The following is a 15220-nucleotide window of genomic DNA, read 5'->3' on the forward strand; positions in this document are numbered from 1 at the left end:
CTAAAACACTGTGGAACTGCATTATAAAAGTTAGGTTTTTCAGTAAAAATTCTTAGTTCTTCCATAAAAATGTCTAAATTTTACTTTAAAATTAGAACTGTTCAAATAAGATACTGAAGTGTCCATCTTTCAGATTCTCTAGGCACTAAGGATTTTCAGAACTGTATTAACACAGAGAGAATCATTCACAGGAGACATGTTTGAAATAACTGAAATGAAACAATGTGCAAGCAAGTACCACTTAAATCTACCAAGGGCAAAACTTATTAACTTCAGACTAGACACAAAAACAGTAGTAAGTACAAAAATAAGGTAATTCAGAAACTAGGATTAGTAGAGAAAAATGTAAAGTAGAAATGTAGAGGATAAGTGTATTTTCTTCATTTTTTTCAGCCTGTGTTACTGATTGCCAGTCTCAAGCTGCCTTGAACTGGATTGGAGAAGTTAAATTCCTTGTAGATGACATGGAACAGGTCTAGCTTAGACCACCATATGTCTGTATTCATTTTAATAAAAAGTCAAAGGCATTTTTGTGAAATTATTTATTAGAAATTACATTTCACAAAAGCTAGACAAACTGTGTATAAAAGCCATAACATACAAAACCTTGATAAAGCGCATACTGTAATACGCCATTGCTTAACTGATACATTTTACATTGTAAAGAACAACAATATTCTTGAACTGGTAATGTTTAATTTATTTGCAACTATGCAAAATACTTCAATTATGACAGTATAAAAAGAAAACAGCATGTTTTTAAAAACCTTAACTGATTTGACAACTAGTTAACCATTTTTATTTACAATTATCTCTCCCTGCATGTGGCAGGCAATTTTCACTGATTAAAAGTCTGTTTCATGCTAATGTCTCATATAAAAATCCTCAGGTAGTCTTTAGCCAGCCTAAAGTGCTAATACAGGAGGAAACACCCTTATTACCTATAGCATGTTCTGACAGTGATTGCGAAATAAGCGTGAACAATGACATCTATTTGTGTTAAAAAACAAAAAGACAACACAAATCACACCTTAGTACAATCAGGTCAGCTTTGCTGAACAACACAGTCTACACAAAGCTAGCTTCCTTTCCAAGGCCAGGTTCAGCATGCCTGGGAAACGTGGGACAGATCTTAAGGGATTTGATTGCAGAAGGGCTTTTTTGCCACGTTCCTGTTCACACTGCAGCCCCCTAAGTCCCCAGAGCGTGACTCCTGACCTTCAGAGAACAAGATACAGGGGATAGCAGCCAGAACAGGACGTGGCAAAATCTTTCTCACCTCTTACATGAGCTTTTCTGTGGTCTGTATGAAGGAGAGTAAAGGTGATAAAGTTCTTGCGCTGTTCACAGATTTTTAGCAACTAACTCTATGGCTTGTATTCTTATAACTGTGTTAAATGTTAATATTCCACCCCACATATATGTGAGACTATATATATATGTACATATATGTATGTCTCTGTATGTATATGTGTGTATATATACACACTGTGTGACTAGCTTCACTGCTAAGATATTTAAAGTATTCTTAATGTTGACATACTTTAAAGTCCTGCAAATGCTCCTTCTTTTAGAACGTCTTACCGTTTACAGGTGGCAAAACATAACTATCAAATGAAACAAATCATAACCATCAAAGTTGATACATGCTGAGAAAGGGTATAGAACCTGGGACTTCAGAGGAAAACATTGACAGCAACTAGCTTTTATCAGCTCCCCTGCTCACAGAATATGATCAAACCAAGTCACACTGAACTCAGAGGCGTGCTTAAATCTTTCCCACTGCAATCAGGAAGTGTTTAACTTTGGCACAACTAAACTCCTATACAACTATACTCCCGTTTGGTGAAAACAAATAATTTAAATCCATCTGAATCTTCACCAAGACAAATGTTAATATGGACCACCTTTCTGAGATCAGAAAAATTGGCAGAAAAACATTGAGTGCATCACAGTTCATACTTTGCAAGAGATGGGTACTGAAACTGTACTTCATATCAGCTTACACAAAGATGGTGTTTGTGGAATGGAATTGATGTTTTTTTCCAAAGATAAGCAGGTTACTATTGAAAATTTGACTTGCTATGCAAACAGATACAAACCTAATGTATATCTCAACTGTGATCACATTTATTTCACATCCCCATCTGCATATCTGCAAAATTATAGAAGTTGTCTACCTCTCTGGAAGCAGATGCCTTGTCTTCAGATACAAAAACCTATGTTTTAGAATAAAAAAGGGGGAAATGTTATATTGGTAACCACAACAGTCATATCTAATAAGCTATCTTCAGGAAGACACCATTATTCCTCAAAGAAACATACCAATGATGATTGAAAAATCACCATTACAATTGGAAAACCAGTTCAAGTTATTTCAACTAGAAATCAAAACAGCTTCCCCTACCTTTATCCAAAATGAAGTCTTCATAAAATGACTTTGGACATTTCCTACAAGTATTCTGGGTTCATTTTAAACAATTGTTCACTCAGGCAATAACTTCAGCAGTAGTAGAACAACTAAACTGAAAGAGTTTATTCCCCACTGTACGGACAGTGCAAACAGAGAACCACTACTACTGAGTGGTTCTACTACTGCGCTACTGAGCTTACTTCTGGAGTAACTGTTGTTTAAAAAAACAAAGTGCCAATTTTGCAAATAAATTTAATACTGCTGTGATTTAAAAGTGCTTAGTGTTTTACCACGAACATATGCACCAGGAAAACTTTTCTGTTCTCATTTCCTTGATAAAGTTGGTCTTCTAATTTTTAATACTGACACTGTTTTGGAAAATGAGGGCTAAGGACTGAAAATTAATATTTAGTATAACATTATTAGGTAATGTAATCTAATGTAGTTAATGTATTTTATGTACCACTGAAAAATTAAAACAGAAAATTGTTTCAGAATCCAGTTATTGTGAACTATTGTGAACATAATTGAGTGGAGGATTGTGGAACTATGGAATTGCTAAAGCAATTTGTGATCATTAGGAACATGAGGAATCTTCACTATCACTCACCTTAGTACTAGTGAACACTGTAGAAACAATGTCATGACAGGCTGCTATGGAACCATCTCCATTGAACTCCAGAGCAATAACTGAACCTAAAAAAATAATTGAAGTGTGTTTAATAGGACATTTGCTCAACTACCTTTAATATATGTATTAATTCTTCATGTTTGTCCGTCCTTCCTTTCAAGAACCCAAGGTAGCATCTATGGTTCACTCAATTTTACTCATAACCATCCTGTGAGACTGACTGAGCTTGGAGAAACACAGCAACACAGGTCCAAAGCTACCTAGACAGCTTCTCAGTAGAATGATGTTTTGAACTGTCATATCCCAGTGTGATACTAACCATTACACCACACTGCTTTTCTACACTGTATCCTATCCTTCATAATAATGGATTAAAACAGTACATTAAACAGAAAAACACAACAGAAACCTCAGTACTTCAATTTCAATTTAACCTTTAATGGCATATACCCTCAGTACTTTAAAAAAGTCTCAGCTGTCTTCCTATTGGAAATATTAATGCAAAAGCATTCAGATTTTAAAAAGCACAGTCTGTCTTCCCAGTTGTATGGATCTCCACGATAACTCACAACAAACAATTAAACACATTAATTTGCTCGCCCTCTCGTGGAGGATTTCTCTAGGTACACTGAGCTTTTATGTAATTTTATCCTGTTCTGCAATGGTCCTCCTACCCACTCATGTCCACCAGAAAATCCTGGCAGTAGATGACAGTTCCAGAGGGCAGAGCTCCTCCTTCTTTTAATCTGGCAAAACCAGGTGTAATGTCTAGCTTCTCTCTCATTTACAGTTGTTCCAAATGGCAGAAAAAGAATTAGATGGCATCAGCCTAGGCATTCTAGCTGCTAACAGTTCTTAAATTGCAGCAGGACTTGGGTAAGGACACTTCTTCCTTACCCCAGAAACGTCTACCAGAAAGTGGTACCAGAAAAAGAATTAGTGAAGGTAAATAACAAAACTAATGGAACAGAAATGCTTTTAAAATCAGATTTTTAGTGGAGACAAATACTAAAATCAATCTAGCTAGAGATTTCTAGAAGATTTTTTTTTTAAGCAAACAGCAATGTGACTCTTAAGCATGTACCAACTATTTGAGAAAACATGTCAGTAAAACATTAGTTCTCAAATCAGAAGAATGATCAGAGACGGGTCTACAAACTGAATCTTTGTCAGTTCCCTCCTTGGATTCCCTCTTTCTACCCAAGAGCTGAAGAGAGAAGTGATTCCCACCAAAGCCCCATTGACACGGCAGGCCTCCAAAGCCCCTTGTTTAATTTCTGATAGCCTTGCTGCAGCACAAGGGGCTGCAATGAGAAGGGTGAACAGCCAAAGATTTGTTGTAGGCAAACTCTCATTTTTGGTTCTTTGAAAGCAAGTCTATGACTTGAGCCCTAAGCAGCCCAAACAGCAACGTTAGAGGAACACAACTTCCTGCCTTTCCTTGTTTCCTTCTGGGCCTCCTCCCACAAGTGCTATTTTACAGCTTTGTGGACCAAATGAACAGTGCAGGGAACCAACTGGGAGCCTGCAGCAGAGGGAAATGGCAAAAGTCTCAACACTGCAGGCCATTCAGTCAGGAGAACTGATAAAGCATTACCATGATATCCAAGCTTGTTGAGATTCTTGAAATACAATGGGCCAAATCTGAGTTATATGAGAACTGATGTGCATTATGATATTCCACAGATTTTTGTATTACCCTTCACCTTACAAATGCTGCTCAGTAAATCTTAGACAAACAGAGGGTTTCATGTGGGTATTTAGAATAGTCATACCTTTATCAAGTAAAGGAATGAAGTCAGATGCTTTTTGCTGGAATACTCTTTGTGCGTCATCAGCTTTCATTGGAACTTCTTTTGTCTGCACCAAGAAGAAGCCTTTTCCAGTCATCTGTTGAATTTCAACCAGAATTAGTATTATAAGTCATATGAACATTATTTTATGTATACTTTGACATTCTTAGAAATATTAGTCCAAGATGATAGGCAAATACTAATCCTGCTTCCAATATTAAGTCAGCTTTTTCCTTGATTCATTTATGCTGTATTCCCACTAGAATTAGCCCCCCAGTGTTCTGAAACTCTTATTCATATAACCTATTCCACAGGATAAGTCACCCTTGAAAACGGGCAGGCATGAAGAATGAATAAAGCCTTCATGTGATTATACAGAAAAGACAGAAGTGTTTCAAGCAGTGGGGAGAGGGGGGGGGGGCTGACCATGAATGAAGCTGTATGAATCAGATCTATGCTGATGATTTTTATATAGCACCCTCAGTGCAAGCAACATGTAGTGCAATACATACTAAAAAACCCCCACTATTCTTGCTATTAAAAGTCAGTTACTTTAGCAAGTAATCAATAAGATATTCTGTCATCTGAAATTGTTAAAATAATCCAAAATATACTGAGCTATACTACCTCATTTGCAATCTTGAAAAATACAAGTTGCTTTAAACACATAAGTCCTTAAAATAAAACTGACTGTCAATTTTGATGAAGCCTCAGAAGCTAAAGGTGACTGAACTAAGCTCTGGTGGTCAAAGAGTGAAGCTGTTTCTTCTGTACCATGTTCTACAACCCCTTCCCCTATTTTGCTCATAGAAAGCTGTATTTCCCCCCAACAACAACAACAAATAATGAAATAAATAAGCCACAATACTATGATACTAGAATTCTTGAATGCCTGCCTCGGGAGCTTCTCTCACTTTCACTGCTTTATAAATCTCTACCTTTAAAGCATGGAAATATACTATATAAATATAAGTAATGTATTTGTTTATTGGATTTGTATCCTGCCCTGTCCCTGCAGGACACAGAGTTATACAGTCAAAATACTATTCAATGGCATCATGTAGCTTGACCATACAAAGTGTGCTTACTCAGCATGATCAGGAAGCTAGTATATGTCATCACTGTAACTTCCTCTAGAAAGTTTCTAAAATTTGCAGACATACAACTGAAGCCTCAGAGTGAAACACAGCAAAGTGACTCTTACCTCATCAATCAATTTCCTAGCATTAGCAATTGTGTAATCCCCAGCAAAGAACACTACCAGACAAGATTCCTCACTGCACTTTGGACGTTGCCCCCGGGTTACTGGGATTATGCTCTTGTTGGCATCAGTTGAAATTCTTACAGCCTTCAATTCTTCAGTTGTTGGAAGTGGTATTGCATCCTGAGGTACAGCATCCTCTGGTAGAAGACCCCAATTGTTCTCCCCTGAGATGGGTGTGAAGTCATGGATGTTGCTCCAAGTGTTGTTGAAGATGCTCAGGCCAGCATCTTTCAACTGCAAAGCCAGCTCTGGATAGTAGTACTGGAAACACCCAAACTTCATACCAGTTGAGGATTCAATAATGGGTTGGGTGGCACAGCACAAAAACACATCCATCTTCCTGCAGTCCCTGGTACGAAACTGTTGACAGGCCACTATACATTTACAGTCCTTGCAGTCGCGGAAAAACACACTGCCTTTTACAGGTCCTAAAAAGATTCTGCAGCCTGTACAGTCATCAATAGTGATTGTAGCAGAATGGTCAAAGATGTAGATATTGCAGTTCTCACAGTCCTGAATAACAAACTGTTGACCTGCAACTTTGCCAGGTAAACGTCCAATTGTTTCATTCTTGATTCCAGAAAACATATAATCTTTTGGATCAATCTGAAAAAGAGATACAGTATCATGTAGCAAGACTGTATTTCATTCCAAATAGATTAAATTGGCTAGTTACATAATCACACAGAATGGTCGCACTAGAGTGAATAATTCACCATATAAAGTTGTCAAAATATTTTAACCTAATTCAATAGGAATTAAGAGTCTACACTTTCTAAACTGTTAACTATTTTGTATTTGAAAAAAGCATAAGTATTGTTTGGTTCAGCAAACACTAAAAATACATGACAAACTCATGCTTGGTGGATGAAACACCCAAATTGTTCTTGACAGTAAAGTACTCTACCCTTATCTAAATCTGGATTACACTATTATTATAGAGGCATGGGTGGTCATTCTGCACATCTCCAAGCATAAGAAATATAAAATAAAAGATGCTTATAACTGGAGCAATTCCTGATGACAATTTACACACATGCTAGAACAAATCATTCTAGTAACTTGAATGGACATCTTAAATCTTCAGATATCTTAAAAGTTGGAGACTTTCAGTAGTCCACATTCAATGATGGACAAGAACATTACCAGCCTAGAACAAACTGTACTTTTGACTTTAAGATTTACAGTTGTTAACTTAAACATGAATGAGAGGAAGGATCATTGTTCAGGGAGTGAAATTCTGCTCAGAAAAAAGAACAGACACTGTAGGCTGAGACTGTTACAATTAAACTTTAGCTATTCTTTGCCTTCTTGATGAATCAAGTGTAGCATTTTACATATATGGTTTACTTACACAATCCAGAACAGTTAAAATAATAATAAAAGAAGAAGAAGAGAAGAGTTTGGATTTATATCCCCCCCTTTCTCTCCTGTAGGAGACTCAAAGGGGCTGACAATCTCCTTGCCCTTCCCCCATCACAACCAACACCCTGTGAGGTGGGTGTGGCTGATAGAGCTCTGTAGAGCTGTGACTAGCCTAAGGTCACCCACCTGGAATGTGTGGGAGTGCACAGCCTAATCTGAATTCCCCAGATAAGCCTCCACATTTCAGGTGGCAGAGCGGGGAATCAAACTCGGTTCCTCCAGATTAGAATGCACCTGCTGTTAACCACTGCGCGACTGCTGCCACTTTTCACTCCCTGAACAATGATCCTTCCTGCTCTTAACCACTGCGCCACTGTCTGAAACTCAAGAATTAATGTACAAAAATAAATGCAGTATAAAAGTTGTCACAATTTATATTAAGAGTCTCAGAACATGAGTTGTGGGATAAATCAAGGTTACATTTGCGAATGAGCTAGGAACAGAACAAAATACAGGAGAACGGCTGTCTGCAGTTGTTAGGGAAGGGTCTCTGGTTTCCATGCAAAAGGTCTGAGATTCAATCCGCAGCAGCTCTAGCTACAATCAAACAGTAGGTGATGTGAAAGGCCTCTGCCTGACACCCTTGAGAGGTGCTGCCAGTCTGAGCAGACAATACTTGATAGACTGATGCACTAATTCTGTGCAAGGCAGCTTCATGTGGGTTCTAGGTTAAATGGGCAGCTTCTTGGTCTCCTTTTACACCCCCTCCCCTTTAAGATTTGGCAATTTCAACAGTTGCAGTGCAGTTGAAGCACCACGGAAATCCAGCTTAACTTCCTCTAAAACAAAAAGCTTTACCAATTTCCTCCAGAAACGAACAACCCTTTTATTTCAAATTTGTATCACAAATGATTATAAGATTTGTACACGACACCATTCACACATGCACATTTCATCTACAGAAAAAGCAAAACTGCTACAATGCTTCACTTCAGAACACTTTTGCTGTGCAGTGGGATCAAGAAACAGGGTAACGGCATCAAGGACAGAGATCTATAGAGCAATACATTAATAGGATTCTGATTTCAAGAACAGAAGACCCTAATATCTGCTTATTCAAAATGACAGTCTTAAGTATAAATTATTGTCGTGAACTGATTAATATTAGCAAACTGATTAATATGATCTCTGGCAGTATTTATACATATGCCCATTTATCTCATAGCCTCTGAAACTGAGAAGGCACAATTCCAAGTTTTACATTTGTAGCTTCAATGTGTGGGCACAGCTGACATGGTTAGAGTTACCTTTATTCATTCAAAACAACTCTTGAAACTCATATTCCATGGAGGGATGGTCATCAACTACAAAAGCTTATGTAACAACACATAGTAGTATTTAAAATGGCACAGGACTCATTTAGAATTCTTGAGAACTCCGTCTCTTATCAAGCAGCTTCCTCCATCTTAATTCCAATCCTCCCCCCACCCCCAGCCGTCAGTTTTAGAATACATTAAACCCGTGGCTTGATGTAATCCACTTGAAGGCTTTAGATGCTACACAAGGGAAGCTGCACGAAGTTAACTCTAAAAACTTAAAGAATAGGATTTGCAACTACTTAATTTACAGAACTGAATTAGAACAGCCAAACAATGCCCATCAAAACACACCTAACTGCCTGTAGACATACCAAGGCAGATAAAAGGCTAATCCAAAATTGAAATAGCTTATAATCATAAAATTCTGGAGATTTCCAACTGAAAGATTTCAGCCTTTACAGCATACCATTTTTCTAGTAGAATAGCTGGTAGAGGAGTCAAGTTGACCATTACCATATTGCCTAGTAAAGTACTTCAGGCAACTTCTTTACACACTGAAGGGATAATATATAGCAATCATATATCTTCTCAAGTACCTAAAGATGGGCAGTGTGGTACAGTGCTTGGACTAGCATCTAGAGGATCCAGGTCTGCATCCTTACTGTGCCATGGAAGTTTGCTGGGTGACCTTTTTAGGCCAGTCTTTCTCTGCCAGCCTAATCTATCTCACAAGATGGTTGTTGTGAAGATGATACCTAAAGCTGCTTTGGGCCAGTGGTGGGATTCTAATAATTTAACAACTGGTTCGTGGCTGCTTTGGGGCTCTGAAAGCTCCCTTGCTCCCCCTCCCCAGGAGAGGGGGCAACAGGGATTTTGGCACCCGGCTGCTCCAGGGCTCTGAAAATTCTCTCATTCCCCCTCCCCTGGGAAAGGGGGCAATGGGGCTTTTAGTGCCTCGGAGCACTGCTCCGGGGCTCTGAAAGCTGCTTTTAACAACCAGTTCGCCGAACTCAACAAAAAATTAGGTACCAGTTCTACCAAACCAGTGCAAACGGCTGAATCCCACCACTGCTTTGGGCCCCCACTGAAATAGAAAGTAGCTATGAATATGGTTTTAAAAGATTCTCAATCCTTGCAGCTTCTTCTGAGAGTCTACATAGTGGATGAAATCTTGAACAATAAAGAACAAGATTCTAACTTTCATTCAGCAGTCTCAAATGAATCATGGTCTTTTAAGTTGACGAGGTAGAGTGGTTAAGAGTGGCAAAACTCTACTCTGGAGAACTGGGGTTGATTCCCTACTCATCTACACAAAGCCTCCTGCATGACAGTTCTCTCAAAATTCAGAGGCGCCAATGGCAACCACTTCCAAATGTCTCTTGCCTTGAAAACCCCAAGCGATAGCCATAGGTTGGGTATGATTTGATGACACTTTACACACACTCATTGTTAGAACTGTTACAAAGATAAAAATGGGAACCCCATGTACAGAATTTCCATCTTACCGAGGGGCAAAGTATTAATTTTAATACAGTTCTATCTGTTTAGAAATGACCATATATTCCACATTGTTTTAATTATTTATCTGAAGCAGATCTCAATTGCACAATTTATGACAATATCATGCTAACACGTTTTTCAATATTGTCTGTTATTGAGAATGGATGACCTATATCGTAACAATTTAGTGAGCTGGATATCTATTTGTATTCCACTTGTCTTACTGAACTACCAATTAAGACTTTTAATACAGTACATTTGTCTCACTGAATCAATGTGGTATCTGTATTATGTACATTTGATATGTATTACCAATAAAAGAGTTGCATTCAGTATATATTTATGGTTAAGAGTAAGAAATCTTTTACATATAGGGTAGCTTTTTATTTTTATGTTGGAAACATTAAAAACTCCTTTTGCATAAAAAATTAAAACAGATAATGTTAATCATTCTTCCAAGTTCAACCGCTTTTGATTTTACATAGACTACCACATTAATTGACTTCTACTGTTTAAGTACTCATTAATTTAAATGGCACATAAAATAAACGATATCATCTAACGGTGTGAGAGAGCAACCACCCAGCACCTCTGGGGGCCTTTTGCAGGTTCCAGCTAGCTCAGGGGTAGGGAACCTGCGGCTCTCCAGATGTTCAGGAACTAAAATTCCCATCAGCCCCTGCCAGCATGGCCAATTGGCCATGCTGACAGGGGTTGATGGGAATTGTAGTTCCTGAACATCTGGAGAGCCACAGGTTCCCTACCCCTGAGCTAGCTGTTACCAGAGGAAGAAGAAGGTTGGATTTATATCCCCCCTTTCTCTCCTATAGGAGACTCAAAGGGGCTTACAAACTCCTTGCCCTTCGCCCCTCACAACAAACACCCTGTGAAGTAGGTGGGGCTGAGAGAGCTCAGAAGAACTGTGACTACCAGGGGTAGGGAACCTGCGGCTCTCCAGATGTTCAGGAACTACAATTCCCATCAGCCCCTACCAGCATGGCCAATTGGAATATACAGGCTAATCTGAATTTCCCAGATGAAGCCTCCACAGCTCAGGAGGCAGAGCAGGGAATTAAATCCGGTTCCTCCAGATTAGAGTACACCTGCTCTTAACCACTACGCCACTGCTGCTCCTTCTTCAGTGATGGCCTCCACCTTGTGAAAAGCACTTTCTGATGACACTCACACCCTGAGCAACTTGCCTACTTTCTGTAGGACATGTAAGGCCAAATTGTTCAGGTTGGCCTTAGCAGATTTAGCAGATGTTTTGGGCTGGTTTGATAGTAGTATGGTGCCAAGTCATAGATTTTAATATTTTACACATACCATTTCATTGTGTTGGTTTTTAGTTCATTTATTATGATATTGTTTTAAATGCTAGAAGTCACGGTGAGACTCTCTGGGTGAGCAGCAACAACAAAAAAATAAAATAATAAAATTATGAACTTCCAACGAGAGCCTCAGCTTTAATCTATGAATTATTTGATTGTCTATATCCTTATACTATTTCTAGGCTTCTTCCAGCTAAACCCCAGAACAGCAACTTTAGTCCTAGTACCATTTCTTCCTAGGTACTATCACCTTATAGTTTTTGGTGTTGGAGCACACTTATTTGTCTGTTTAGAAATCCATTCTTCATGAGATAAGTGTCCTCTTACAAGCAAGATCTTATACCCCATCATATGCAGTTAGTCAAACTCCGCAGTACCAATGACTAATTTCAGAGACATATATAGTCAGCAAACAATCTTCCTATAATAAAAGAAGTTTTTCATCATTACAAGAGGAAATGAGTTCAATGCTATGTGGAAGTTTCCTAAGTTGAAGTCAGCAAAGAAAGAGCACAACACCCAACATAATTCAAGTTTACTGTACTGATACATTTTCATAAGTGTTCAATCCAAATGACAGCTAAAACAAAAGATCCTTGGCCAAGAAGGAAAACATTTACACAATCTTAAACAGACACTTGCACAGAGTTGTGGGAAAAGTACCACTAGTTAGCAATGAACAGAGACTCCTATGGGAATGATAGCAGCCTTTGCCACTACTAGTACAGCAGCCTCACCCCCTGGACACAAGGGATGACTATGGAAAAAGAAAGAAGAAATAACATACCATTATGACTCACATCAAACACACAAGCAAGCGCTATTCCCTAGTCTTATTTCATTCACAGAATCAGTATCTTGCCTTCCTGCCCTTACAACAGCCACTAAAGCAGCTGAAAACTATTATGATAAAAGAAACATACAAACTTTTTTTAGTGTTTTAACAGGGACTGTATGCTTTAACGGGACTTTTAACCCCATTATGTAAGTTGCCCTGGGACTTCAGTGCAGGGTGGGGCATAAATTTAATAAATAAATCCATTTATATTTACTTCATTTATATCCCATTTTTCTTACTGATGGGGACTGAAAGTGGCTCACATCATTCTCCCCTCCAAAAATATTAGCACGTTCAGATAGCTGTGCCACTTCTGCTATCGCCAACACAGATTAATGTTCACAGAGGGACAGCTCTGTTAGTCCACTGAAGAACGCAATGAGCTCTGTGACAACTTAATGACTACTATACACTTAGTACCTAAGATGCCACAAGCTTATTATAACACATCTCTACTCCTCAACATACTGAAAGACCAGGTGCAGGGGTAGAAAAGAAGGGGACACTCCCACCCCCTTTAAATAAACGTGGGAAGTGCTCAAGATAAGCAGAACAAAATAGAAGGGGGAAGATGCATACAAAGCAAATATGGACATCTCATTGGGATCAGAGGTCCTTGAAAGGAGTGGAAAGCAAATCCACCGATGATTTAGCACCAGATTCACAAACCCCTTTCCTGCTTACAATATTTTAAGTGCCTAACCTGCATCAAGCTTCGGTTCTAAGTTGAAATCAGCAAAGAAAGAGTGCAAGACCCCAACATGATTCAAGTTTGCCATACCAATACATTTTCCTAAGTGTTCAGTCCAAATGACAGCTAAAACAAAAGATCCTTGAGCAAGGGGAGTAACGTTTAAACAACCTTAAATGGAGGCTTGCGTAGAGTTGTGGAAAAGTACCACTAATTACCAACAGAGACTCCTATGGGAATGACATCAGCCTTTAGTCATTAGTGGAAATCAGAATCCCCACTTAAGCTATAACACACTTGGAGAAGATAAGGGAAAGAGTACTTCTGCGAACGCATCAGGGAGATTACAGGGTGACAAGGGTTAGTTTACTCCATTGCGAAGCACAGATGCTTGAATATGTAAAGATGACCACAGAGGGACTCCCACCCTATTAGAAGCTCGAAGGAGACAGACCCCGGAGGTTCTTTCCTACTCCCGTCCAAAAAAGCACCGGCTCCCTTGCACCGAAAAGGGGACGCGCAGACACCAGGCGAGGGGAAGAGGCCAGGAGAAAACGGGAAGCAGCCGCGGATCCTGGCAGAAGGCAGGACACGAGAGGAGGGGGTGCGTGTGAGAAACTGCACTGAAACGGGCGCGCAGTTCCTGGGGGTCTCCCTTCTCCCTGCGGAGGGGCGACTGCTCGAGATGTGGCGGTTTACCTTGGCTCGCTGGTCCCAGCTGTATTGCGGTGGCTTCTCGGTCCCCGGATCGCCAGCGGCATTCCGGTCCCCGCTCTCGGCACTGAGCTGCGGTTCTTTGGCCTGTTTCCTTCTCTTCGAGAAGAAGCAGCCCATGGTCCTCCTTCGCCACGGGCCGCTGCACAGCCCAGCGCTCGCTCGCTTCCGTCAGCGCCTCCGGCCGCCCGAATGAACCTCACTCGGCCCCGCCCGCCGCCTTTAACACTCGCTTCCGGCTTCTCCTCCTCCGTCTCCCAGGGCGACGCCGCTCGTCGTAGGTGGCTAATCTGCGTCCAATAGCAACTCCGTGTTTCGCGAATCATTCCCGTCAATCAGGTGCGCCTGGCGAATTCGAAAGGGGCTTTTCTTCTTCCCGCCCCTCGCGTCTTCACCCCTCCCTCCCACACATCTCAGGAGGCGGAGTAAAGTCGTTTGTCAGGAGCTTGGGACGACGTTCGCCGTTATTTGTTGTTCTTTGCTACCTATCAGAAAATGGGATGTAGAAATACGCGTCTATGAAAAGAGTTCGAGCGTTTAGTCCCCGGAAGCCTTTTTAATCTGAGAAGGAGAGAGGGTTATTTGGGGCTTCACGGTGGAAACACTCAGCCCATGCTAAGTTCGTGGTTGCATGTCCCATGGTAAAGCGGTGGTTTTGCAATGTCTCGATAAATAATGCATGATCGGAAAGATCAGTGTAGATTTGGCAGTAATTCTATAATAGCAAAACAACAGCAACAATCACCCATAAGAAAGTTGCAAACAACAAAACTCAAAACAAGTGCATTGCAGCAAAAGTGAACGGGAGTGCCGTGTCGGTGTTTTAAGTGCCGCCAAATCCAGAATGTTTGGTCGTTAAAAGCCTTGCTCAGGTTTTGCAGACTGAGGGGCAATCCTTCCTTTGTAGCAGCATCTTTTCTTGCTACCTTCAACTTTTTCTAACATGAGTCTTGTCTTCTCAGAATGTGACCAAAGTTTGATAGCCTCAGTGTAGTCATTTTAGCTTCTAGGAGAGTTTAGGCATGATTTGATTTAGAACCCACTGATTTGTCTTTTTCACAGTGTCCGTAAAACTCTCCTCTTAACACTACATTTCAAATGAATCAACTTTCTTGATCTTTATTCATTGGCCAACTCTCACACACACATAAAGTAATTTGGAACAGACGCGTAGAGGCAATGGGGACATCCAGGGCGGCTTGTCCCGGGCGCCACCATTGCCGTCACGTGGAGGGGGCAGGAGGCCAGCTCATGCCCCAGGCGCAGTTCTCCCTCCCTTCATCACTGATTTGGAATACTGTCACACCTTTAAAACAATGAGATCATAAAGGGGGATGTGTCTTTCGTGTCATAAAACTCTC

The 15220-nt window shown here is 40.2% G+C and overlaps 1 protein-coding gene across 1 annotated transcript; it reads right to left on the reverse strand.

Annotated features, from left to right (window-relative positions):
- Positions 1-527: 527 nt before the first annotated feature.
- On the reverse strand, positions 528-14096 carry RP2 (RP2 activator of ARL3 GTPase). The gene is made up of 5 exons (XM_048495360.1): positions 13845-14096; positions 6042-6707; positions 4820-4934; positions 3024-3109; positions 528-2219 (listed from the first exon to the last, which is right to left on the reverse strand). The coding sequence occupies exons 1-5, from the start codon at positions 13977-13979 to the stop codon at positions 2136-2138; spliced, it is 1086 nt and encodes a 361-aa protein (XP_048351317.1). The 5' UTR covers positions 13980-14096; the 3' UTR covers positions 528-2135.
- Positions 14097-15220: the final 1124 nt, after the last annotated feature.

Source organism: Sphaerodactylus townsendi, linkage group LG04 (assembly GCF_021028975.2).
Source record: "Sphaerodactylus townsendi isolate TG3544 linkage group LG04, MPM_Stown_v2.3, whole genome shotgun sequence".
NCBI classification, from domain to species: domain Eukaryota; kingdom Metazoa; phylum Chordata; class Lepidosauria; order Squamata; family Sphaerodactylidae; genus Sphaerodactylus; species Sphaerodactylus townsendi.